The sequence below is a fragment of the Bos mutus genome, chromosome 15 (assembly GCF_027580195.1).
Source record: "Bos mutus isolate GX-2022 chromosome 15, NWIPB_WYAK_1.1, whole genome shotgun sequence".
Taxonomy (NCBI): Eukaryota; Metazoa; Chordata; class Mammalia; order Artiodactyla; family Bovidae; genus Bos; species Bos mutus.
In genome coordinates, this window is record NC_091631.1 from 57,994,596 (window position 1) to 58,022,032 (window position 27,437).

Consider the following 27,437-nt stretch of genomic DNA (forward strand, 5'->3'; position numbering starts at 1 on the left):
TAGAGACCAGAAGACAGGGGAAAAGGGGAGGATAAAGAGACACATCACAGAGCCAGGAAGTTTGATGCAAAATAGGAACTTTGACGTTTTGGGCAATGGATTGGTCCTTCAGACCATATGGTCACTCTTTTTTTTTTGAACTTTTTACTTTATATTGGAGTATAGCTGGTTAAAAATGTGAAGATATGGCCACTCTTTTTGCTTGAAATAGTGTTAACTGCATGGCACCCCACTCCAGTTCTCTTGCCTGGAAAATCCCATGGACGGAGGAGCCTGGTGGGCTGCAGTCCATGGGGTTGCTAAGAGTTGGACACGACTGAGTGACTTCACTTTCGCTTTTCCCTTTCATGCACTGGAGAAGGAAATGGCACTCCACTCCAGTGTTCTTGCCTGGAGAATCCCAGGGAAAGGGGAGCCTGGTGGGCTGCCGTCTATGGGGTCGCACAAAGTTGGTCACGACTGAAGCGACTTAGCAGCAGCAGCAGCACTGCACACACTTCCCTGAAGCAGGCATGAATGGTGTTTTGTTATCCACCCTGCTCTCTGCCTTGGTAAGTCAGGCAACTGGCCGTGATTAAAATCCGCTACCTTCGATACCAGCCTGACCCAGATGAGTTTACTCTGTCTAATTTGGGGCTCCATGTGTTAAGCAAAGTTACAAACCATTCAGAAACAAGATATACGAGGAATGGTAAAAATACTAAAATCATTAAGCTGATGGTAGGAAGGTTGCAGTCCATGGGGTCGCTGAGGGTCAGACATGACTGAACGACTTCCCTTTCACTTTTCACTTTCATGCATCGGAGAAGGAAATGGCAACCCACTCCAGTGTTCTTGCCTGGAGAATCCCAGGGACGGGGGAGCCTGGTGGGCTACTGTCTATGGGGTCCCACAGAGTCGGACACGACTGAAGTGATTTAGCAGCAGTAGCAGCAGCAGGATGTTGCTGGTGTTTTAAATAATGGCCTTCAGAATTTCATATGGTAAATGACTGGTGTTAGGCCACATTTCTCTGCATTTGAGTCTTAAAGTGTTTGAGATAGTCAGCTCCCCCAAACAAAAAAAAGGTAAAATCATTAGCATTATTTCTAATATTAATGTTGAGGCTGCAGTGAGACAAACACACAAACAGGACAGTGTGCAATCAGAATCGGGAACACAGTTAAGCAGAGAAGCCTAGATTCAAACTTCATTTTTAGTTTCTAAATTGTTTCCAAGTTACATATTTCCAAGTTTGGATGTCAGGAGAAAGAAAAAAGGTCCCCCGAGGCCACATGCAGAGGAGGGACTGTAGACACAAACTGACTAACATTCTGCTTCCTGCTTTTGGTTTGATTTGATTCTCTGGGAAAAACAAAACAAAAAACAGATATAAGAATTGCTATGTGTAGGCCAGCCCGATGCCAGCATACGCCGGCTTTGAAAAGCTTCTGGGATTTCTGTCTCCTTGTAATGATGTTTGCGGCTGTACTGAAGAAGAGGGACAGAACCCAGATGTTGGTTTCCCAAGCTCCACAGCACGCCCGCCAAGGAAAGCACTCTCTCTTGAAAGTCAGTTATAACAATCAGGTATTTATTTTCTACCACTTGCCAGCCCCTGGGCAATGCTTCTTACAGGTGCCAGCCGGGTGAGGGGCTGGGTTAAGGGACACAGCCCAAACCAGGGCTCCAGCGGGGGCTCAAACCGTCTCATGCTCACCCCCAGGACCTGATCTGAGCCCCTTCGGAGACCTTCTGCGTGTTTCCCTGATAGGAAAATTGCTTCTCTCTCCCTTCCCATTCTTGTCAGTTCAGGGTTTCTTTGAGCCTCCTAATAACCGTAGATTTCATTTTCCACCCATCCGGACTCCTTGCTCCTCCCTGCTCGGCCCGGGGAGAACTCGTAGACGTCGTTGGTGATGAAGCCACTCTCCGTGCTCACCAGCGTCACGAACCCGCTCTCAGACGGGTTCACGGCCACGTTTTCGTAGTCACAAGACACGGCGTCCGGCGAGGCCTCTCCTGAGCGCGCTCTGAACGAGATGTTCTTTAGGTCCGGGCGGGTCTCGGCCAGATCAGCTTCGCTCTGCTTTCGTATGACGTTGTAAACCTCCAGGTCCGGGCTGTTCCCGGGCTGAGGAGCCGGCCAGGTGGGGCGCTGCTCCTTAGTGCTGGGGTCCGGCTGCCCCCGTTTCCTAGGAAGAGGGAGAACCAGGGCTGAGCAGACAAGGGGCCTGAGAATGTCCCTGGGCCCCTGTCCAGGCAGGAGAGGGTCATCCCTGCGCGGTCACTACGCTGCACTTCTCATCTGTGTCAACCTACAGGGCAGGGTTTCGGGTGGGGCAGGAATGAACGAGAAAAGTGCTCTATCTGTCATTCACCATGGCCTGAGCACAGAGCAGAACGGGTGATCCTAGGGTCCCCAGAGCCCCCAGAGGGTCTATGGAGAGAACTGCATGGGGGAAAAAATGCCACATTAAAACAAATCCATCTCTAAGGGAAACTGTCCTTCAATTCTGAATGTGGGCAATCAAGCTGAGTAGAATTAGTAATGTCTTTGACGTGCTCACCAACGGAAATCATAGATGTTTTCATATCACAGTTATTGTTTAAGATGCCTTAAAATATTTTATGCTCATCTCTGCTTCAATATTATGATGTTGAATTATAATTCAATAATTATACCTAAAGAAGCATTAATAAAGAAGCTCATGTATTACTGTTTCACATACATTTTTGGAAATATTTTGCTAGTATTTTTGTGTCTGTGGCACAAAATGATTAAAACTGTGAGTAGACTCCAGTTTAAAGTTACAATTCCCAGATTGGGGTGAGCTGCTCAATGGGTAGATAAGGAAGGGAAATCAAGAACCAAGCACAGAGTAAGCAGTTAGAAAACATAGTAGCAATTTTTTAAACTGAATTCTGGTTTTTTGGCCATACCAACATTTTTAAAACTTATTATTTATTTTTAATTGGAAGATAATTGCGTTACAATATTGTGTTGGTTTCTGCCATAAATCAACATGAATCAGTCAGGTATACCTATGTCCCCTCCTACTTGAACCTCCCTACCACCTCCTATGAACTGAATTCTGTCGATATTTTGGATTAAAAGGAATTAACTAATAAAAATGATCATAGGAAGAGATATTCCTGAGTGCTTATAATATACTCACTCTGCATGTATTAACTGATTTAATTCTAATAATTCTATAAGGGAGTTACTATTTTCTTAATCTTTTGGCCACGCTGCATGGCATGTGGGATCTTAGTTTCCTGACCAGGGATTGAACCCCTACCCTCTGTACCGACAGCACAGAGTCTTAATTGCTGGACCACCAGGGAAGTCCCTAAGGAATTATTATTAAATGAAGTAGGTTCTACATTGAAATCTTATTAGTTTATCTTAAATTGGTCATCAAAGGGAGTCAAGTCTTAAAATGTACCTTTGCTTTCCTGTTGTGAAGTCCACCTTCTTCTATATATACCATGATGATGGGGAATAAAAAGGCAGCTGAGAAGAGCTCTGGGTACCTCCAAAATGGTGGCTCCATTGTCCACTAACAGAGGTGCTCTAAGCTACTTAAGGTAGCTATTTTGTAGCTGTCTATACTTGTGTATTCAAGTAAAAGTCAATTAAAAGAATATGGCTATTTTATTTTGAATGACGTGGTTTAGTTTCAGATGTTTGCCAGGAGGCTTTGGGACAGTTATTTTCATATGGCTCACTATTTACTCCTTTACTCACCCAAAAAACATTTCTGGAGTGAGAATGTACAGGCATGAGAAAACTTTGCTGAGTGATGTGTGGATACACAGGTGAATAATGCAGTCTCACCCCTCAAGTCATTTAAAATCTTCCACACTAAAAAATTAAAGAATGTAAGATCACTCTGTTAATTACAGCTGAGTACAAATGCTTAGTACTTCTGAGTGCCCCAAACCCATCAGAAGATTTATTCTCAAATCTGCAGAAGAGATTCTCTTGGAGCTGCCTTGCCTTTTAATGAAGTCCAAGTTCAGAAAACACAAAGGTTTACAGGATCAACGTTTTACTTGCCTCCTTCTACAGATCCAAACCCAACATACACCTGTGGTGACCACAAGGAGGAGAACGAGAATGCTGGGGATTAGGATGTAGGCAAGATTCAAGGCAGCTTCTGAAAAGAAAAGCGCAGATAAAATGTAGTTATGGGTATGGTGTTTTTCTGAGTTCTATAAGTTGTTCTAGTGAATTACTGAAAGTGACTCATTAGAATTGCAGTCAGTTGATTAGAAGTGCGGGTGGCCTGGGGACCCCCAATCTTGTGGCTGATATCTGAAGCAAGGGCAGTCTGTGTGGGGACTGAGCCCTTAACCTGTAGGGTCTGTGTTAATTTGGGGTGGCTAGTGTCACGGCTGAATTTCAGTACTTCAGGATCCTATTTCATTATATGGACACAGTAGATGCTCTTAGGTAGGTGAGAAAAATACTGTTACTTCTATTATGTAAATAACTAAACTGAAAAATTAAGTGTTTGTTTCTTAAAGTTACCCAGTGACAAAATCTCAGATCTTTCTCTTTTTTTGTTTTAATTGAAATATAGTTGACGTACAATATCATGTTAGTTTCAGATGTATCCTATATTGATTTGACATTTACCCACATTATTAAGTCTAGCTACCAGCCCATATCTTCCTCTTGAAACTCAAGGTGAGAGTTGAGGTTGAAAGTCCATTAGCACTCCAGTTTATCACCCCATTTTCTTTTATCTTTTATGTCCATTTTCTCTATTTGTCTTGTAAAGAAATATTAATCATGGCCTGGGTCTTTCTGCTCTTATTTCTCAATATTCATTCTCAATTCCCACCCCTTCCCCCCAACCTGACCCAAACAACTTCTGGGAGGTTCTCAAGTCTCCGACTGTCTTCCTGAAGACTTTTTACCTCTTGTCTCATCTAATCGCCCTAATTGTCTTAGGAAAATTCCCTTTGTATATTTCACTGACAAAATCTAACATTTAATACAGTTTTGACAAAGCCCGAGTGCCCTGTCTGTTTTCATTTTTAAGCAGCCGTGGGATGAACAAAGCAGGGTATGTAACCATGGGGAATTTATAATCAGGAGAGTCCCATTATCTATTTTTCCCTGGGAGAATTTTATGTATACCTTTGCTTTCTTTCAGTATTTCTGTGGCATCTGCTTTCTCTGTGTCTTCTGGAAGGATGGGTGTTGCTGGCTCTATCTCTTCACCTGGAGAGAGACACATGTACTTAGAACCTGGAGAAAAGCATTAACATCCAGATATTCTCTGAGGTCCTATCAGCTTTGGGGGGGATGTCAAAAAGCACTAGCAAAGTGACCAGTGCAGTTTATAACCACAGAAAGTGAAGAACTGAATTTGCTGACCGAGAGGTCTACTTTTCGTGATCTTTCTGGTATGACTCTTGCTGCCAAGAATCAAGTAGGAACACAGCCAGCAGGCAGCTGACATCAAGGCCCATAAAGTGCTGCAGAACACGGAGGAAGGGCCGATGACTCACTTTTAGGACCAGAATTATCAGTTTGACTCACTTGTCTCGTTAGATTGAATTACTCCTTTCATATTGTCAATAAGGATAAGTAACATCCCAAACTGATTTGTAATTGTTCCTTTTCACACAGTTGAAAGGCGACCCTAGAGAGTGAGATTCTTGTCGTGAAGAGTCAGACACGACTGAGTGACTTCACTTTCACTTTTCATTTTCATGTATTGGAGAAGGAAATGGCAACCCACTCCAGTGTTCTTGCCTGGAGAATCCCAGGGATGGCGGAGCCTGGTGGGCTTCCGTCTATGGGGTCGCACAGAGTCAGACACGACTGAAGCGACTTAGCAGCAGCAGCAGCAGCAGAGAGTGAGATTAATGAATCACATGCGGTGTCTCGGTGTGACATATACCCATCCAAAGAGTTGGTGTCTTTCCATCGAATAATCTGGTATAAAGAGCATGTGACTCTAAACCTATCCAGAGGTTCTAAACCTGTGTAAAACAGCCCAAATGAACTCAAATCTCCAATGACAGTCTTACCTCCAGTCCTTGTAGAAGGAACTGTTGGCTTCTCTGCAGCAGAAAGGGATAAGAATGAGAGTAATATGTAAATTGCCATACCATCTGAGTGAAACTGGCCAGGGCACAGCTTCCATTTAGTTGCTCATTCAGTCTTCCAACAAACTTCATTTCATGCTATCAGGCTCCAGAACCTGGTTAGTAAGTCCAAAGAATCCCTTCTGCACAAAGACTAGCCTTTCCCCAGCTTTGCTTGGACACTTTTAAAAAAAGCATGAAAACTTTTAAATATGAGAACTTCCAAATATACACAAAAGTGGAAAGATTGGTATAATGAACCCCTATGCAGTGTCAATGCTTATCAACATACGGCTAATCTGGTTTCAACAATAATCCCTATTCCTCCCTGGCTACACCCAGGCCTGAATATTCTATTCTATTCTATTCTATTAGGCTGCACTGGGTCTTAGTTGTGGCATGTGGGATCTAGTTTCCCTGGCCAGAGATGAAACCCGGGCCCTCTGCATTGGGAGCATGAAGTCTTAGCCACTGGACATCCAGGGAGGTCCCCTGAACTGGTTTAAAGCAATCCAAGACATTTAATCAGTTCCTACTAGGGATGTTTTAGAGCAATGAACACCAATCTCCAAGCAGTGGAGGTGGCTGGGGACTAAGTAGACTATGGGCCGCCCCAAAGCAGAGCTGTGATCTAGAACCTGAACTATTTAATTCTAAGAGCCTCTGGAGAGTCAGGCTACACAGACAACCTACAGTAATGATTTTACTTCTGGCAGAAATTCTATCAGTCTTTTGTACTGGCAGGGACTCTTATGCTGATCAGATACTCTGGGATCATAGAGTCAGTCTTTAAGGTCAAAATTTTAGACTTTATAGTCCTAAGGCCTGGAGGGGCTTCCCTGGTGGCTAAGATGGTAAAGAATCTGCCTGCAATGCAGGTGACCTGGGTTCAATCCCTGGGTTGGGAGGATTCCCTGGAGAAGGAAATGGCAACCCATTCCAGTATTCTTGCCTGGAGAATCTTATGGACAGAGGAGCCTGGTGGGCTACAGTCTGTGGGGTTGCAAAGAGTTGGACATGAGCGAGTAACATGCACACACAAGGCCAGGATGTCAAAGTTATTCTGAAGTTTTATTCAGAAGGGAAACTTTTAATCATGTCTGTGTGTGTGTGTGTGTAGAGGTGATGCAAATCCATTTATTTATTAAAAATGTCTGCTATATGATAGAAACACTATTATGTTCTAAATGTTTTTATAAAAACAAACACAATTTATCCTGATGACAGCCTTGTGAGTAAGTGCTATTTTGAATCTGTTCACAAGGAGACTCAGGTACAGGGAAATTAAGCAACTTACTCAAATCTCATGGCTAATAAGTAGCTGAACTGGGATTTGAATTTTAAAAATTCAAATGAAAATTTAAGATCCCAAGGAGACAAACTCCATGCTAGGTATTAGAGACACACCAGCAAATAAAAAGCCATCCCAGCAGTCTAAGGAACTTACACTCTACAGGATGGCAATAAATATAGAATTATAGGAGAATATTCATACATATTAATTTTGTGATGTTATATTACAATACATCGTATATTCAATGACATTACAGAAAACGATGCAGTCATTTTGTTGTCCCTCCATAGTTCGATCCACTGGGCAAAACTGCAGTGAACGTGGCAAATTAATGCAGCATTTCCATCTCGGCTGCAATGGCCCGTGACATTGCCTCAGATAATTTGTCTCTGATTTCCACTGAATGTGTCTATGCTTCCAGAAGGAATCCAGAAGCACCCGGGACGAATCAAGTGTTCAGATCTGGCTGGCATGCTGCCTACTCTAAGTGGTCATGTCGTCAAATTTAGTTTTAGACGCTGTCTTTCAACTGGTCACTTGCCCTCTGGTATAAAACGATATTGTGCCATAATGTTGGAGCCATGCCAGGTGACCTTCCCCTAGTCCATCAAGTGCGGGGTCAAACATGTGTATTTCCAGACTTCATGCCAACCATATAGTGAAGTGGACAAACTTGCCAACAGGCAGCATACGTACTGCGTGTGTGAGGTGTTATGAGCCTCATAGGAGGAACACTTAACCTAGTTTTGAGGTTAAGCCCTGGAATGCTTCCCAGAGGAAGTGATTTTTTTTTTTAAACTTATTTGGAAATAATTTAAAATTTATGAAAATTTGCAAGACTATTGCAAAGAATTCCCATGTATCCTTCACCCAAATGTTATCATTGTATCACATTTCATTTATGTAACTATTCTGTCTCTCTCTTTATATATATCTCCATATATTTATATCTATGTATCTATATCTAAATCTCTATATATACACAGACACACATATATATTCACATACAGATACATGCATAACTTTTTTTCGGAGAATAAGTTGTAGTCATAGTTACCCTTTACTCCCTAAATACCTCAGTGTGTATTTAAAACAGGACTGGGAGGGGCATACTCTATCATAACCATAGTACAATTATCGAAACCAAAATATCAACCTTGATATGTATGGTATCATCCAATCTCCAGATCTTATTCAAGTTATGCCAATTGTCCTAAAAATGCCCTTTATGGAAAATTACCATTGTCATCATCAAAGATACAATCCAGGACCATCTATTATTGTTATGAGAGAAGGTGATGCTTAACCTGAAGGCTGAAAATGAGTTGACTGGAAAAGAGGGAAGGATGTTCCAAGCACTGGAAACAGCAGTTAAGAGACCATGGAGAACTTCACAAAACGCAGAAGGGAACTGGATGGGGGAGGGAATAAAAGCGGTGAGAACTGGGGCTGCAGAGAGGCAAGGGTCTGATCAAGCCAGTCCTTTCGTGGTGTGCTGAGGTACGTGAGCTTATCCTGAGAAGGAGGGGGCGGTCTACAGAAAGGCAATGTGCTAGTTTTCTTCCTTGTGCCCACATCCCTCTGCTCAATCTATTCTTGGTCCTTCTCTGTGTCCTGGGAGGCTGACCTCTGGGGATGTGTCCCGGGGCTCCCTTGTCCTTTGGTTCTTGATTGGACTTAACTAATAGGAGCAGAAGCAGGAGATTAGAGGGTAGGAGAAGAGACAGGTCCTAGTATGACCCCCCAGACCTCTCTCCCACATCATGGTGGTTCGACAGTACCGTGTTGTCTGGTTATAGCTCCTGTTGGGTGGCTCCTCTTGCATGACTCCAAGATTTCTCTGGGTTCCGCTAAAACCATACCCTCCCTTCGCTCCTTGAAGCCTAGGGGTAGTAATAGTTTCCTATTGCAGCTGGTCCCTGGGCACGTCACCATCTCATGCTCTGTGTCCACACTTTGGTAAATATCATTTTATTATACTCCTCCCATTAAACCCTTTGAGTGTGCCATCTTTACCCTGCCAGGACTCAGTCTAATACAGGCAACAGCACAATGAATAAACAAAATTATTTTTTAAAAAACTAACTGGTTCTAACCCCAAAATAAAAGGCTATGAAAACCAGTGCCCAAATCTCACATTTCAAAAAATGTTTAAGGTACAAAATTTTAAATCATGGTGATAATAGGATATAATGAACAAAAGTGATGGGCAGCCAGTTTGTCATAAGTGAGTTGCTTTAATTGCTCTAAAAAAGTGCCCTGCAAGTCAGCCTTGATCCTTGCAACCTCCCTGCCTGAGACAACTCTATGGTGGGGAAGACCAGGTCTCTGGAGAGAAGAATTCATCTGAAGGGGTGAAGAGGGAGGAAAAACAACTTTAGCAGCAAAGGCACAGTCAAGCTCCAACAGTTTTTAAATGACAGGATTGTTTAGTCCCCAGCTAGATGTAACTAACAAGTCATTCTACTCCTGTCAGGAAAAGATGCCGAATTGAGATCAAGCAGTTGGCTTCAGGGTGGTGAAATGCTTCAGTAACAGAAAATCCCTTCATGTTTAGATTGAAGTCCATCAAATGGAGGAATTTGGGAAAGCCCAGCACAGTGAGATTATGGGCTTGTAGCCAATTCAAAACCCTTAATAGATGTAGAAGAAAAAGCTAGTTAAATTTGCAAGGCATATATATAGACGGTGGCCTAAGGAGTTTAAGCCTGCTCATCAAAGTGACTGCTATCTGCCCAGTATCAGTAAAATTGGCATATTTTATCATCTACCTCCTGTGGTCATTATCCTGTTTCCTTAATGCCCCAGAAAATGGCTGGCAGGAGACAGGCAAGAAAAATGGCCAGCTTCCTTTCATATTTCTTCCTTATTTGAAGCTCCTACAGTGTACAACCTCACATATGGAAAGAATAAGAATTGTAACTGTCCACCTGGAAGGCTTTTTATTTCTTGAAGTTCTCATAATTCTTGCCTTATCATCCATAAATTAGACCCTTTCATTTCTTCATCTCTTAGCATCTAATACCCTCTTCTTTGCTAGAATTACTCCTCAGCGAGGAGGTATCAGGTCATCTCCCTTTACAAGAATTCCCAAAGTTTAACACTGCTGGCATTTGCAACAAGCTTTCTCAGAGACTACGTGACAAATTCTTAGAACCAGCAGCTAATTATGAAAGGAGACAGGAGGCTGAGAATGCAGCCACATAACTTGGGAGAGGATTCATTACCATCAGAATATTTGCAGATGAAATTGTTCTTCATGGTACATCGGTCGTCATTCCACTGGAACGTGTAAGGGCCCCCGATGCCGGCGGGGGCCGACGGCTGATGGTACATGACCACGCAGACCTCGCTGCCGCAGGAAGGCTCATCCACATACCAGTTCCTGTAGGAAAGGGGTCAACAGTGGAGGCAACTGGAGAAGGATCCCGCAAGACTTCAAAGCCTTTGCTTTCCTATCAAATTCCACCGAGCCAGGAACTTAAGAGAGAGGGAGGAATTGAAGTGCTGCCAATAAGGAGAACCATGCTTTCGAATATGGACATCACAATCAATCATCTGACATTTGCCACAGCTTCTTTGCAGGGAGGAATATATTACCATATGATGTCTGCAAAGTTATTATGAGAAAAAGCAGCCAGCAGGGCCAGTCTGGACAATCTTATTATTTTTTTTGCTTTTGGGTAACTGGGTTTTGTTTCTCTTTTTTAAGAAATCAGATGTACCAGGAGAGGCATGGCTTATTGCATCCAGAGCTCACCCTGCTTCCATCTCCCCATGCTTTTCAGTAGCCACAGCTGCCTTCTGAACTCTGAGGAGTGGATAGAATATTCAAGCATCTGAGGCTTCAAAGCAGGAGCCAGAGTTTGGGAAAAAGCAGGAGGCCCAGCTAGTCTTTTTCAGTGTTTAAGTTGTTTCTACTTCATCAGGCTGCTGAGACCTTTTGTTAGCCTCCGCTGCCTGATTTCTTGTCTTTGTCTCCCAGTTTCCTGGATGGGGTGCACTGCAGCCCTAGTGGTACTTGGAATTAAATGGTGCGGCTGCCCAGTTAGATCTGTGGGTGCCAGGTTAAAGCCTTGGATTCCGTAGTTTAGATGCTGTGAGCACCCAGGCCGTGTGCTGACTCAGGGCTGGGCTTCGTACTCTGCCTGGTTACTCACCCAAGCAGGTTGCTTCCAGGGCCCAGCTCTGCCCTGATGCTCAGACTGTTTAGATGAGCTCTGCTGCTCTGCCTAGCTCTCGTCACAGCCCCTCCTCATGGGCACCTAAGAGACAGCTCTCCGTGTACTACCCCAGAAGAGCTCTGCTTGAGTCTGGTGCTGCAGGTCAGCAGAAGGAAAATTCTCTGCTGAACTCACTGGGTTGAATTTGCCTGGATGATAGCTGAACTTGCAACACAGCTTGGACACTGTCTGGACAGCTGGGGTTCCTGACCGGGGCTGGGCTCTGCACCTCACCAGTCACCTCCAGGAAATTTTCCAACCTTGTTGATGGGCCTCCCCTTGTCTGTTTTCCTCCCCACTGGCCTTATGGCTTTATGTTAATTTATTTCACAGATAATGGGATGGATGCCTGGCATCCAATATGATGCCTGGAATCTAGTTTCTGGACTTGAGCCAGCTTTTAGGCTTGGAACTCACTGCTAGAAAGAGGAAGGACCCCGCGACACCCCAGTAGATGCCCATGGTGCGTGCATGTGAGCTAAGTTGCCTCAGTCATGTCCAACTCTGGACCCTATGGACGGTAGCCCACCAGGCTCCTCTGTCCGTGGGATTGTCCAGGCAAGAATGCTGGAGTGGATTGCAGTGGGTTGCCGTGACCTCCTCCAGGGGATCTTCCCAACCCAGGGATTGAACCTGAGTCTCTTACATTTCCTACACTGGCAGGTGGGTTCTTTACCACGGAGGAGCCTGGTAGGCTGCAGTCCATGGGGTTGCTAAGAGTCGGACACGACTTAGCGACTTCACTTTCACTTTTCACTTTTGTGCATTGGAGAAGGAAATGGCAACCCACTCCAGTGTTCTTGCCTGCAGAATCCCAGGGATGGAGGAGCCTGGTGGGCTGCCGTCTATGGGGTTGCGCAGAGTTGGACACGACTGATGCGACTTAGCAGCAGCAGCAGCAGCAGCAGAAGCAGCAGCACCCCCTGGGAGGCCCCAGGTACACATGATATTTTCCTCTATTCTCCCCAAGGGACCTATGGCCATTTATTCAAGGAACCATACACTGGGGAAGGAAGAATACCCTGATATTACAAAGATTGTGGAAAGAGTGTGCAAGTTAACACTGCTACCCAAAGACTTGAAGTGTCATTAAGGTTACCCATTTGAGTGGGAGCATATTGAGGCCAAGTATTAAATCGAGTTCTGTTTCAGGACTGATGTAGGAGATAGATGGGCCTCCAGGCTGAACAGCTGGTGTTTGTCAAGCAAAGTTGTGTTTGCTTGAGGCTGTGTTCTCACCCAGACACTCCAAGCAAAAAGCTAGTGGCATAAGCTGCGCTCTGCTGGAATAAAGAGATAAGATGACCACTCGAGATCAAGGAAAAGTTCCCTGTCTGCCCATGGAAGGCTTTTTGGGGGGATCAAAAAGGGAGGGGGAGCATAATAAGTAGGTGCGTGGGAGACCACATGCACCTACAGGCATCTGTGGTAAGATCCATCTTAACAAAAAGTTGTGCATGCATCTTGGGGAAGGTCCTTGGACCTGTCAGGTATGAAAAAAGAAACAAGATAACTGCCCAAAGGTAAATGAAGACCCAGAAGGTTTATCCTATATCAGTGATTAAAATCACCTCTTTACTTCACCCCTCCTCATTAGAGAGGACTCCCGTATCTTTTCTCTCCGGGTGTGTATTTCTGCCTAACTGCTGACTTAAATAAACAAATTGCTTCTCTGTGTGTTTACCCACACTTCCGTGGTGGCTCAGCGGTAAAGAATCTGCCTGCAAGGCAGGAGATGCAGGAGATCTGGGTTGGATCCCTGGGTTGGGAAGATCCCCTGGAGGAGGAAACAGCAACCCACTCCAATACTGTTGCCTGGAGAATGCCATGGACAGAGGAGCCTGGTGATCTATAGTCCATAGGGTCACAAAGAGTCGGACACGACTGAGCGACTGAGCATGCACCCATGTGCTCTCCCACTGCTGTGTTTCTAATAATAAACTTTGTACCTGTTTTTATGTTTTTGCCTCTGTGAGAAATGTATTTTTCAATGGGTCAGGGGAACTTTGCTTTTAGCCTCTAATCCCTGGTGGACTAGTGGCTAGGATTCCTGGTTTTCATCCAGGCTATGCAGGTCCTATTCCTGGGTAGAGAACTAAGATCTCTCTTCAGGACTGCTCAGTGCTGTCTCTCTGAGATAAGGACCAGCTCACAGTGGGACCCATCCAGTGGTCATTCTCCAGTTTTAAAATATATGAATTGAAAACTTATGGGATAAGAGTTATAATAGGGAGAAGGTCAAGTGGAAGCCTTGAAAACTGCATTCTTCCCTGTCCTCTTCAAGATAGTAAACAGAAAACAATACCTTATCCAGGCAAACATGACAGAAAGTAGTGCTGCCTCCAAAGACCTAGAAAATGCCAGGACGGTATTCCCCGCCACATCTCTATATAATTCACTAGTCTGGCCCCTGCAAAAATCAGGCAGATTCTGAAGGATGAAACTGGAGGAGCACAGACTCAACCAAGTAGAAGCCTCCATTGCAGCTGCTATGCCATATGTGGCATCTTTGCTAGAGCTGGTTAACATGTCCTTGGGTACCTAGTATGAAGATTTGGTGAGTACATTCCTTTTCATCTGTATCAGAAAGAGAATCACAAACAGTCTGCCTTCATTTGGGATAGACATCAGTATATATTTATGGTCTTTCCCCAGGACTATATTACTTTTCCTACCCTCTGTCATAATATGACATGAAGAGAGACTTCCAAGAACACTGGAGTGGGTTGCCATTTCCTTCTCCAATGCATGAAAGTGAAAAGTGAAAGTGAAGTTGCTCAGTCGTGTCCGACCCTCAGCGACCCCATGGACTGCAGCCTACCAGGCTCCTCCACCCATGGAATTTTCCAGGCAAGAGTACTGGAGTGGGGTGCCATTGCCTTCTCCAAAATCACCTTGGTGATTTTGCCTTCTCCAAAATCACCATATTGTTGAAAGTGAAAGTGAAAAGTTTCTCAGTCAAGTCCCACTCTTTGTGACCCCATGACTATACAGTTCATGGAATTCTCCAGGCCAGAATACTGGAATGGGTAGCCTTTTCCTTCTCCAGGGGATCTTCCCAACCCAGGGATTGAACTCAGGTCTCCCACATTGCAGGCAGATTCTTTACCAGCTGAGACACAAGGGAAGCCCAAGAATACTGGAGTGGGTAGCCTATCCCTCCTCCAGGGGATCTTCCTGACCCAGGAATTGAACCGGGGTCTCCTGCATTGCAGACAGATTCTTTACCAACTGAGCTATCAGGGAAGCCCCAAGGTTGGAGATAAATGCTATGAAGATTCAGGGGCCTGCTACTTCATGAAAATGTGTAGGTGTTTTGTAGTCTAGGCAATGGCACAACACCTCTTTCAAGTTAAGGGTTAAATTATTTCATCTCATAATACATGAAGCATCTTGCAATCATTTGAAGAAGGAAGCCTAGCATGTGGTAGGTCCCTTTGGGCTCTAGAGGTGGCATATTTCATACCTGGGAATACTGTTCTGGTATATATACCTGTTGACATGAAAGGCAGCTGTCTTTGAGTGGGATCCAGAGCCAAAAAGGACTCTGAAGTGGTTCTAGGCTGTGATTGAAGCAGACTTCCCACTTGGGCCGTATGATCCATCACACCCTATTGTTAGAGGCATCGGTGGTGAGAAAAACAATGTCATGTAGCATCCGTACAAGCTCCAGTGAGAGAATCACAATGCAAACCCTTGAGATTCTGTAGCAAGGCCATATCACCTGTAGCTGAGGGAAAAAAACCACCTTTTGCAAGGAACTCTGGCTTGCTACTAGGCAAGGAGTACCAAGAGACCATACAATCCAACTTGCTCGGTCAAAGTGAGATATTGTCAGACACACTTAGTCAAAAGATTAGGCAGGAATCAACTCATTATAAGATGGAAGAGGTATATTTAGGACCAAAGGGCATGTACAAACAGAGCAGACCGCCATGATATCTTCCTCTATTGTACCAGAGCCTATCCCTCAGCTTATACCTACAGCTGCATAAGGGAATCCCTTATGACCAGCTGATAAAGGTAGCCTTAGGTCGCCAAGCATGGGGAGACAACTCCCAGTGGGCAGCAGCTGTACTACAGCCCCACTCAGAGGTGGTTGTGAAAGGTTTAGTGGTGAAGAGGCAACCTCCCAATGGCCAGAGCTTTGTTGATGTGCCTACTTAACCACTTGGTATGGAAAGAGAAGTTATTGGACATTAGACTAAGGCAAAGAGCTTGGTCAGCTGATCAGGAGTCTAAAAGGAGAAAGAGTGGGAGGCTGAGGACAAGGAGTTCTTGGATAGAGTGACGTGAACAGACATATGGGAGTAGGTATAAAGTACGAAAATCTACCATATGTTAAAGCCCAGCAAGAAGCCTCTAGCACAGAAGAGGCACTGACTAACCAGGGAGACAAAACAGCTCAACCTGTGAGCAGCTGCCCCTGTGCTGATGTCATAGGCGTATACTAGAGTGGCCGTGGTGGCAGGAGGGAGGCCATGCATGGGCTCAGCAGTAGCTGTTCCCACTAGCCAAGGCTGATCGAGCTACTGCCAAATCCAACCTGCCAGAAACAGAGACTGGCCTAGCATTTGGTGGCAACTAGACCCCACTGGACTCCTTTCACCCTGAAAGGGGCAATGATTCATGTTGATAGGAAGAGATAATCCGGGCATTGGTTTGCCTCTTCCACCCCAGGGCCTTAGCATCACTATCCAAATACTTACACAGTCTTTGATCTACCAGCTCAGGATTCTAAATAAGATCTAATTAGACCAAAAAACCAAGTTTCTAGCAAAGGAGATGTGGGAGTAGGCAGGGGATTTACTAGTCGGACCACACGCTTCGCTCTCCTAAAGCTGCCAGTCTGACAGAAGGATGAACAAGCTTGTTGAAAATCCACCTGAAGCACTGACTGAGTGGCAATACTTGTGAGGAGGGGGCAACATCCTCCCAGATGCAGTGCAGACTTTGAATCATCGACCTTTGTGTCATGCAAGGGTATTCTGGGGTCTGGAAGCCAAGGGGTGTAGAAGAAAAATCGGAAGCTAACAGAGGTTGATTCATGAAGTTAAGGAAAGAAACTGTCTCCATAACATAAAAGTGCATGCTGAAGCAGTAGATGCTGCTTAGAGGCTGAAGCAAGTTATCCAGATCTAGCTAAATATAACTTACAAAGGTGGCCTCACTAAACAGATTTTCAGAGTAGAAGAAACAGCCTTTTATTGGAAGATACCATCTAGGACTTTCATAATTTAGACAGGAGAAATCAATGTTTGGCTTCAAAGCTTCAAAGAGCAGGATGACTGGTGGGGATGTATGTGTGCATATCTGCTCAGGCTCCTCTGCCTGTGGAATTTTCTAACCAAGAATACAGGGTGGGTTCGCATTTTCTACAACCCATGGATCGAACCTGACTCTCTTGCATCTCCTGCATTGGCAGGCAGATTCTTTACTACTGATGGCACCTGCTGCTGCTGCTGCTAAGTCGCTTCAGTCATGTCCGACTCTGTGCAACCCCATAGACGGCAGCCCACCAGGCTCCCCTTTCCCTGGGATTCTGCAGGCAAGAACACTGGAGTGGGTTGCCATTTCCTTCTCCAATACATGAAAGTGAAAGTGATTCATGTTGAGGTTTGACAGAAAACAGCAAAATTCTGTAAAGCAATTATCCTTCAATAAAAAATAAATAGTAATTTTTAAAAAAGCTGACACAGCCAGTGACTTTAAGTTGAAGCTAGTTTTCACCGATCATTTTGAAAATTTTAGGACCCCTAAGAAATATGCTAAATCTACTTGGCCTTTGCTGTATAAATGGGACAACAAAGCCTGGATGACAGCACAACTGTTCACAGCATGATTTACTGAATATTTTAAGCCCTTTGTTGAGACCTACTATCAGAAAAACGATTCCTTTCCAAGTATTACTGCTCCTTGACGATGCACCTAGTCACCCAAGCGCTCTGATGGAGATGTACAATGAGATTATTGTGATTTTCATGCCTGGTAACACAACATCCATTCTGCAGTCCATGGATAAAGAAGTAATTTTGATGTTCAAGCTTTATTCTTTAAGAAATACATTTCTCAAGGCTATAGCTTGCAAAAGGAGGACAACCCTTGCTTCCCATCCCTGGCAGTACCCACTTGGGGAATTTGTGCTTCCTGTCTCTGCAATATTGAGGCCTGTGGGTTTAGAGGGCCTGGTACCCAGAGGAGAAATCCTTCCACCAGAAGATATACCACGAATGTTGTTGAACCAATGGCTGCCACTTGGACACCAAGGGATCCTTGTGTCCAGGAACGAGCAGGCAAGAGGAGGAGTCATTGTCTTTGTAGGAGGTACTGACCCTAATCATGAAGGTATCTCTGCTGTTATAGGCAGGGGGATATGTTTGGCACTCAGGTATCTACTTGGGTACCTGTTGGTACTCATGCGCTCCATTTTGATGGTAAATAGAAAAGTGAAATCACTCCAGACTGAGAAATTCAAGTTGACTAGGGCTTCACATTCCTCAGGGATAAGGGTCTGGGTCTTCCCACAAGGTAAGCAAGCCACTGAGGCTCCCTGAGAAGAGGGGAGGGGAACCTAGACAGGATGGAGGAGGTGAGGGGGGCTCAGTAAGTATAAGTCATGGCTCTGGGGACCAGCTGCACTGGTGGAGAGGGTAGTTCCTCCTGCTAATCTTCTTTTTTAAAATTTCTCCCAGGAGTACTTCCCTGGCAGCCCAGTGGTGAAGAATCATGCCTTCCAATGCAGGGGACATAGGTTTGATCCCTGGTTGGAGAACTAAGATCCCACATGCCATTGGCAGGTAAGCTTGCCCCTGGCAACTAGAGAGCCTGTGTGCCACAACTAGGGAAGCCTGAGTGCCGCAGTGAAGACCCAGAGCAGACGAAAAAAAAAGGTTTCTCCTGGGAGGAGAGGTCCATGAGAATCTTGGAGGAGATACTCCTGGATTAAACGAAGGTGAGGGTCAGAATAGCCAAATGGGTGGGCTTCGATAAATGCTGACATGCTGTCTTAAATGGAGTAGGTAAAAAGAGATATTCTTATCTTCATTCTTTTGATTGAAACTGAGTTTAAATTTTTTCCCCATACGATTGTTTACCAGTTAGAGTGTCTATTTTGTGAACTGTTTGCTCAGGTCTTTTGCTCATGGGTTTTATTGACATTTAAACATTTAGCGTTTTACTGATTTATATATACTATTTATTATAAAAAGATAGTAACTGTTAAATTTGTTAAAGTACGTTTCCCGTCTTAAGTCTGCCTTTGCATTTTGATATTTGATGACATTTTCCCACGTCACTGCTTTCCTCAGGGAGAGACGATGGCAGTGCCATGGTGCCAGGGCGAGTATGTGAAGTGAGTCCAATACTGGAGGTTTAGAAGGGGTCTGCAAACCACAGGCTTCTTTGTGTCCCCTCTTGGCCAATCCAGAGAATTAGATCTGGCTCTAATTTCTCGCCTGTCATCATAATTCCAGAGAAGGCAATGGCAACCCACTCCAGTACTCTTGCCTGGAAAATCCCATGGACGGAAGAGCCTGGTAGGCTGCAGTCCATGGGGTCTCGAAGAGTCGGACATGACAGAGCGACTTCACTTTCACTTTTCACTTTCAGGCATTGGAGAAGGAAATGGCAACCCACTCCAGTGTTCTTGCCTGGAGAATCCCAGGGATGGGGGAGCCTGATGGGCTGCCATATCTGGGGTCGCACAGAGTCGGACACAACTGAAGTGACTTAGCAGCAGCAGCAGCAGCATAATTCCTTGTTGTCTAAAGCCCTTCAGCCCCCTAGGCCTTTAGTCTCTCACTGGGCCTGCAATCACACTCATGGGCATATACTCAGAGAAAACCATAATTCAAAATATACATGCACCCCAATATTCACCACAGCAGTGTTTACAGTAGCCAAGACATGGAAGCAGCCTAAATGTCCATCAACAGAGGAATGGATATGTGATGTGGTACATATATGCAATGGAATATTACTCAGCCATAAAAAGAACAAAATAATGTCATTTGCAGCAACATGGATGAACGTAGAGATTGTCACACTGAGTGAACTCAGTCAGACAGGGAAAAACAAATATCATATGATATCATTTATATGTGGAATCTAAAAAAATGGTACAAATGGACACATTTACAAAACATAAATAGAGTCACAGATGTAGAAAACAAACTTATGGTTACCAAGGTGTAAGAGGGTGGAGGGAGGGATAAACTGGGAGATTGGGATTGACATATACACACTGCTGCTGCTGCTACTGCTAAGTCGCTTCAGTCGTGTCTGACTCTGTGCGACCCCAGAGATGGCAGCCCACCAGGCTTCCCGGTCCCTGGGATTCTCCAGGCAAGAACACTGGAGTGGGTTGCCATTTCCTTCTCCAGTGCATGAAAGTGAAAAGTGAAAGGGAAGTCGCTCAGTCGTGTCCGACTCCTAGGGACCCCATGGACTACAGCCTTCCAGGCTCCTCTGTCCATGGAATTTTCCAGGCAAGAGCACTGGATTGGGGTGCCATTGCCTTCTCTGACATATACACACTACTATATATAAAATAGATAGCTAACAGGGACCTACAGTATGGCACAGGGAATCTACTCGGTACTCTGTAATGGCTTGTAAGGGAAAGGTCTTAAAAAAGGGTGGATATATGTATATGTATACATTCACTTTGCTGTAGTAACACAATGGAAATCAACTACACTCTAATAAAAATTAAAAAATCTCTCATTAGGGTTCTAGTCCAAAAGGCCAGGTAGCCAGAACTGCTGACATCAAGCATTGTGCCCTATTGAAGCAATGCTTCTGAGCCACCCTCCTGGGCAGAGCTCTCTGAACATGAGCTGGGCCCAAGTTAAGGCTGATTTATCACCCTTGCCACACTGCTTCGGTCTGTGGCTGTGCCAGTGCTGCTATCCCCTTGGGGCTCTGCCCAGCTGGGCTTTTCTTCCTTCCTGACTGGCACCGGGGATCTAGCCTGCCTCTTTCTTGAGCTATGTCCAGTGAGTTAGCCGCTGTGAGTTCCGCACACTTACCTAAATGCTGCTGTGCTTCCATCGATCCAGGCATAAAGGTCCTGGCAGGCTGTGCCATTGCTTTTTTGGTCCTCACGCCTCCTGAGCCCAATCCAGAAATCGCCATCAGAAGCCAGGAGGTTTTCAATGAACTTTTCTATCAGTCTCTGTTCATCTTCAGACTCAATGCTGACTAGCTGGCCCCCATTTCTCCTGCAGGCTGCTCTGGCTTCCTCAAAGTTCAGTCTTCGAGAAGCATCACGGAAGTAAATGACTTCATAACAAGGCTTCTGGGTTCCTAACCGGCAGACTGGCTGACCTGGAGAAGAAAAGAAGCCTACCTATTTTAGTGCCCCCCAACACACTCTCAGATGGTAAAGAATCTGCCTGCAATGCAGGAGACCTGGGTTCAATTCCTGGACAGGGAAGATGACCTAGAGAAGGAAATGGCTACCCACTCCAGTATTCTTACCAGGAGAATTCCATGGACAGAGGAGCCTGGCGGGCTCCAGTCTGTGGGGTCACAAAGAGTCGGACCCGATTGAGCAACTAACACTTAAAATATACCAGAGCAGAGACGCTTGGAGACATCTGAATGGAGCTGGGCAGGAATTCTGATTACTCATCAGTGGACTGTTTTAGTGTCATTTAGGCTCTCAGAGCAAATTAATACCCCTTCCAGTGCGGAGATGCAGTGATTTAGACTCTGATGGCTAAATTGTGTAGGACCTCCATGCTTTGTTTATTCCATTACAGATGACTGAAAAGCAGACATTTAAAATTAATCTCTATAAGAGCGGTGGATGAAGATTTATTGTTTCACTTAAAGGCACACAAACACTTTCATGCCATTTGGGAGTCTCAGGAGATAGTGTGGTTTAAAGTGAGTTGCCTCTGTTTGGGGTTTCCTTCGGGTAAAAGAGGCATTCTGAACTCAGGTGTGAGCTTCTCAACGCTGGAGCCCTCTGCCTAGGTTGCAGGACTGAGAATTCACCCAGTCTATGGTATAAGCAGAAGCTATGAGCATCAGATCCAAGGGGATTTCTGCTACTGGTCTTGCTTAAAGACAACAGCTAAGGTTTAGTGAACTCTTTCTGTGTGTCATGCATTACGCTAAGGGCTTTTACATTTACATACACACCTTATCTCACTGAACACTCATAGTAATCCTCTGCTGTAGACGTTGTTTATGCCTCATTTTACAGATGAGAAAACTGAGGCTCAGAGAAATTTGCTTGGCTAAGGTCACATATGGCTTCCCAGGTGGTACTAGTCATAAAGAACCCACCTGCCAATGCAGGAGACATAAGAGACATCCCCCATGCCAATGAAAGCTCAGGTTGCATCAGAAGCCTATGTAATATGTCTCATCTGACTGACACCTGAAAGGCTGAAGACAAAGACAAATGGATGGGACTCTACTGAGGACAGATTACAAATCCTTCACCAGTACACACCACCCTAGCTTGTGTCTGGGCTCCTGAAGCCATTTCTGATCTGTTCTGTTCAGTCACTAACTCAGGTTGGACTCTTTGCAACCCCATGGACTGCAGCATGCCAGGCTTCCCTGTTCATCACCATCTCCTGAAGCATGAGTTGCTCACACTCATGTCCATCGAGTTGATGATGCCATCCAGCCATCTCATCCTCTGTCATCTCCTTCTCCTGCCTTCAATCTTTCCCAGCATCAGAGTCTTTTCCAATGAGTCAGCTCGTCGCATCAGGTGGCAAAAGTATTGGAGATTCAACTTCAGCATCAGTCCTTCCAGTGAATATTCAGGGTTGATTTCCTTTAGGATGGACTGCTTTGATCTCCTTACAGTCCCAGGGACTCTCTAGAGTCTTCTCCAACACCACAATTCAAAAGCATCAATTCTTCAGTGGTCAGCCTTTCTTATGGTCCAACTCTCACACCTGTATATGACTAATGGAAAAACCATAGCTTTGACTATACGGACCTTTGTTGGCAAAGTAATGTCTGTGCTTTTCAATATACTAAGTTTGTCATAACTTTTCTTCCAAGGAGCAAGAGTCTTTTAATTTCACGATTGCAATTCTGCACCCAAAACATTAGCCTCATCGCTCCTTTGTCCAGTCAGTATGTACTGAGTGTACACATGGTGCCTGGTGCTGTGCTAGGTGCTGGGAATACAGAAACACATATGCTTCCGAGCCCACAGGAAGACACAACATGTGTTTCTGGATCCAGCTGTACAGTGAACACCAGACTTCAACAAGGAGAATCCCTTGCAATGAAGAGCCGGTTCTTGGACTCTGGATGTCAATTGCTGCCACAGAGCGAGGAGTTGAGGATTTGTGTTTGGAAAACTCTTTCCAGCTCTCATAGAATGTTCTCATTTTCCTAACTGGTTTTGCATCTGTTCAGGGAGCCAGATAGCATTCGTTATTCCCCAAACTGCCCAGAGTACCGGGCAAAAGGCCGCAGACAGTGAACTGCATTTTCAGTGCTTAAATGGGAACAGAGCCCATACAGATAATCCAGAGAGCTCTTGTGAATTCTTATTTTCAGTTTCTTCTTTCATTGCTTTTGTAACTAAATTCTTAAATAAAAAACGTTGGTTTTTCATTTTCCATCTTCTCCCTTTCTCTGCCATTTTTCTCCTGTTGCTGAATAGAGAAACTCTAGCAGGACTGCTCCATCAGAAAATTAGGAGGCCTCCTAGGAGGAACATTCTCACTGAGGAGGTATTCTGGAGACGGGAGAGAAGGCTGGGCCAGCTCAGCTTCTATGGGTCCTTAAAGGTGGCTCCAAATGAGGAAGCAGAGGAAAAACAAATGAGTCCCAGGAACCCCAAATCTGGAGGTGAATTTACTGGCAGCCTCCATTTTTCCATCGGTGGATCATCAAGGTGATCATCATAACACCCTAAACGAGTTTCCTGTATGGCCCAGCCTGGCCACACATCCCCAGTCAGCCAGTGAATGCCAGAGTGACCCAGAGCTGGAAGAAGGCCCAGGGCTCATCTGGTCCCCTTGCCTTCAGGAAGTGTCTCTCATCTCTCACTTGCAGGAAAGGGAAGGGCGGGAGGGACTTCTGTTCCTCTCCATGGAGGACAGAGCCCGGGGAACTGGTCACCCAAACAGCTGAATTCGGTTACCCTCCCATTTTGCCGCTCGGCACCCCACCCCATCCTGAAACCAACTTTAGAGTCTCTCAATCAACTTCCGAAGCATAGATAACTGAGCGGCGGTTTTCTTTCTCCTCCATCCCTCGTGGCCCATCTGTTGCCTGAAAAAGGCCATGAAGGAAACCCGAGAAGGGATATGGACATCGCCCTCCCGCTGGCCCCCGCCACGACATGTGGAACAAATGCAAGAGGCAAGAAGCCAGAGCACTGTACCTCCTCTGAAGTCCAAGTCCGCGGCTGCAGTCACAGGAGGAAGGAAGCCTAGAGTCATCCCCCCGAGTAAGGCGGGGCTTGTCCCGCGCTAACTAGGCTGCTTTTTCTAAGCGCTCTTATTCCAGGCGCGGGATCCAGCCGCCCTCCCTGCTGCTGGGGCTGCTAAGTCGCGTCAGTCTACCAGGCTCCTCCATCCATGGGAGTCTCCAGGCAAGAACACTGGAGTGGGTTGCCATTTCCTTCTACAATCCATGAAAGTGAAAAGTGAAAGTGAAGTCGCTCAGTCGCGTCCGACTCTTAGCGACCCCAGGGACTGTAGCCTACCAGGCTCCTCCATCCATGGGATTCTCCAGGCAAGAGTACTGGAGTGGGGTGCCATTGCCTTCGCCGCCGCCCTCCCTACCCCCCATCAGAAGAGACCAGGAGTAACAGGCTGGGTTCCCACAGCACAGCTGAGCTAGAATCGCTACTGTACGCACCCCTCACTCCCCCACCCCGTCCCCGGGGACAGGAGACCTCCTCGGTTGGCAGGACAAGCGCTGTGTGGGGGTCCCGGGCACCACTGAGACTCGCTCAGTGGAGCGGACCGAGGGGCGCCTCCTGGAGCAGTTTGCTCACTGTTCCATCTAGCCTCCGTCTCCCGGTATCTGGTAACCCTGGGCGGGGAGTGGACGTCGAGCTGTCCAGGACACGCAGGGAACCGACGCTGGGCTCAGCCGCCCGGCGATTGCTCCTCTAGAAGCAGCGGGAGCCGGTGGGGCTGAGTCCACTGGTGGGGCGGGGGCGCCACCCCTCCGCCCTCTCCTCCGAGGGCCAGAGAAGAGGCGCCGTGGCCCTGAAGACGGTCAGCCGCACCAGGGGTGCCGTGGGTGCCGCAGCCGAGCGCGCCTGGGAACCAGCCCCCGCCCCAGCGCGCGCACTCACCGCTGAGCAGGCGACCCGTCGCGCCCCGGAGCCCCGCCAGCAGCGCGGCCAGCAGCACTGCCTGCGGCGCCGCTCCCCGCGGCATGGCCCGGCTCGGGTGCGCCTTCGGACCCCCGGGCGCTACGGCGGTGGAGCGGGGGTACCGGCAGCTGCGTGCTCCGCAACGCCAACGGCGGCCAGCTGCAGCATCTCCCCAACACCGACGGACCCGGCACCCGGAGTAGGCGGGGAGGGCGAGGAGCCAGCCTGTCGCCCCTCCGCCTCCGGGGACGTCACTGCGGAGAGGGCAGCCCCGCCGGCGGGCCCGCCCCCCCAGAGCCTCCTCCAGCGCGCTCGGCGCCAGACACCCGGCCCGCCCCACTCGGAGCTTCCCAGGGACATCCTGCGTTTGCTCGGGGCGCAGAGCCGAGGAAAATCCCGGTCTGGCTTCTCCGAAATCCAATGAAGACGGCACGGGCTAAAAACCGACCGTGTCTCGCCCCAACTCCTCCTCCCAGCGTCCTCGGCTCCGCCTTCGGGCCAGCGGGAGAAGCAAACTCCGAGACCTGCCGGGACTCAGGAGGCTGCTGTCCGCCTTCGGGGCTACGTCTAAGAAAAAAGCGGTGGACGTAGCGAACAGACGCGCACCTAGGCGGGGTGCCCACTGGCCAGGCAAGTTATGCCGCAGCGTGGATACCGTCCAGCGGAGGCTAAGTTGGAGTTCTGGCTGAGAGAAGAATGGCTCTCCCAGAGCGTCCTTGAGACCAGCGAGGAAATAATACCGCTTTCTGCAGAGCACATGGGTGTGGGTCATGGTTCCGTCTCGTGGTAGAAAGGAGGCGACCCTCTCTCCCCATCCCCCCAGGAAAGAGTGACCCTCGTTTCCTGTGGCAAAGCTTTCCTCAGGAACCCAGCCTCAATGTGTACTCCTTCTTCCAGACTCTCACAATAGTCCTGTTTTACATTTGCACCTTGTTGTAAACAAAATGTCTTCAAATATATTCAAATAATAAAAGTAAGACTCCTGTCCAAAAACTAAAGTGCTAAGTGCTGGAAGGTGGGTCTGATTTGCATACTACCCCCCGCCCCCCCAGCCCTATCTGGTCCACTGACTTCTGAGTTTTGGTCTCAGATGGAGCCAATTGCAGTTTGAGACAAACAAGCCAGATTGATCACAGGCTGGGGCATCTGTCTTCAGTATCAGCTGATCTTTTAGGAAGCTCTGCTACTGCAGAAAGGACAGCATTGGCAGGAGGAGGGCTGACCTTTAAGGCAAGTTCATTTACAGCCTGTCCTTATGCCTGAATTAGAATATTTCATGTCCAGCACACATTCTTTCTAGAAATTCCCAATTATCAAAACATCCAAAGAGTGGGCTGATATGGTGAGTAGAAGCACTTGATTCGGCAAGTCAGCATTTGAAATTGTTTCTGGTTCTGCTTTTTTTCGCTTAATGTCTCTGTAGACTCCAGCAAGTTTCTTTGCCTACATTTAAGTTAACTCTTGGTAACAATAAAAATCACTTTAACTTGTGAAGTTTTGATAAGGCAACTGGGTATGTAAGTGTGCAGATAGCTGGACACTTAATGGCAATTACAAAGGATTTATTTCCAATCTTACAGCATATATTACAGCTTAGAGAAGCTGTTTAACCTTGGCCCAAATAATTGAATTGTGCCTTGAGTTCTCCCTTGGATACCCTGGCCCTTGGTCCAGATGGACATTGTTGAGGTATGCAGTCAATCTAATGTAGATTACAACAGTGACCCCAATTCTTCACCCCACCTTATATCCACACCCTTTAACTAGGTGAATTTGCAGTTCTTCTTACTAAAGGAGCTGGAGAAGGCAATGGCACCCCACTTCAGTACTCTTGCTTGGAAAATCCCATGGACGGAGGAGCCTGTTAGGCTGCAATCCATGGGGTCACTAAGAGTCAGACCCGACTGAGCGACTTCACTTTCACTTTTCACTTTCATGCATTGGAGAAGGAAATGGCAACCCACTCCAGTGTTCTTGCCTGGAGAATCCCAGGGACGGGGAAGCCTGGTGGGCTGCCGTCTATGGGGTTGCACAGTCGGACACGACTGAAGTGACTTAGCATTAGCATTACTAAAGGAGCAGAGTACATCGCCCCCTCCCTTGTCCTTGTGTTCGACCAACAGAATGAGCTTAGACTGGAAAAGGCCTCACATAGTTTTGTTTGTTCTCTTGCTTCTCTGCCACCCTTTGAGAGCTCAGATATCCCACTTGTCCAGGTAGAACCCAAAGAAGACACCTGGGGCAGAGCGGCCTCTGTCAATCAACAGACATATAGTGAGAAGCAGAGCTGCCCTGCAGCCAGAAGCTGAGCTATCTGGCCAGACTTAGTCAAATCCTCAGCTGACCTCCAGATATATAAGCAATAATAAATGTTTCAGATCACTTTGTTATGCAATGCTGTTGCAGCAATACCTGACCATTACACCCGGTAATACAGAGCGATGCTGCTGGTTGCTGAAAAAGCTCATAAAATGGAATTTTTCTTGGTAAAATTGTCTTGGTCCAGGCTCCAATCCTT

The 27,437-nt window shown here is 46.4% G+C and overlaps 1 protein-coding gene across 4 annotated transcripts; it reads right to left on the reverse strand.

Annotated features, from left to right (window-relative positions):
* Positions 1-1,552: 1,552 nt before the first annotated feature.
* Positions 1,553-25,159, reverse strand: LAYN (layilin). Of its 4 annotated transcripts, none has more exons than XM_070384236.1 (8): positions 24,899-25,159; positions 20,634-20,931; positions 10,609-10,766; positions 9,163-9,264; positions 6,031-6,063; positions 5,132-5,215; positions 4,043-4,142; positions 1,553-2,174 (listed from the first exon to the last, which is right to left on the reverse strand). In XM_070384236.1, exons 1-8 carry the CDS (start codon positions 24,981-24,983, stop codon positions 1,811-1,813), a joined length of 1,224 nt encoding a protein of 407 aa, XP_070240337.1. In that variant the 5' UTR covers positions 24,984-25,159; the 3' UTR covers positions 1,553-1,810. The 4 variants fall into 4 exon arrangements, with proteins under 4 accessions (XP_070240337.1, XP_070240338.1, XP_070240339.1 ...); XM_070384237.1 differs by lacking the exon at positions 24,899-25,159 and adding an exon at positions 23,975-24,157; XM_070384238.1 differs by lacking the exon at positions 9,163-9,264 and having other exon boundaries at positions 24,899-25,155.
* Positions 25,160-27,437: the final 2,278 nt, after the last annotated feature.

What these genes read in the sequence shown, in the direction of transcription:
- LAYN (XM_070384236.1), bottom strand. Translation starts at nt 24,983, where the DNA reads ATGCCGCGGGGAGCGGCGCCGCAGGCAGTGCTGCTGGCCGCGCTGCTG. An exon ending in GGAAGCACAGCAGCATTTAG is followed by an intron (nt 10,767 to 20,633) that starts GTAAGTGTGCGG and finishes CCTTTCCTACAG; the next exon opens with GAACTGGTATGTGGATGAGC. An exon ending in GTTTGGATCTGTAGAAGGAG is followed by an intron (nt 2,175 to 4,042) that starts GCAAGTAAAACG and finishes CCCTCTTCCTAG; the next exon opens with GAAACGGGGGCAGCCGGACC.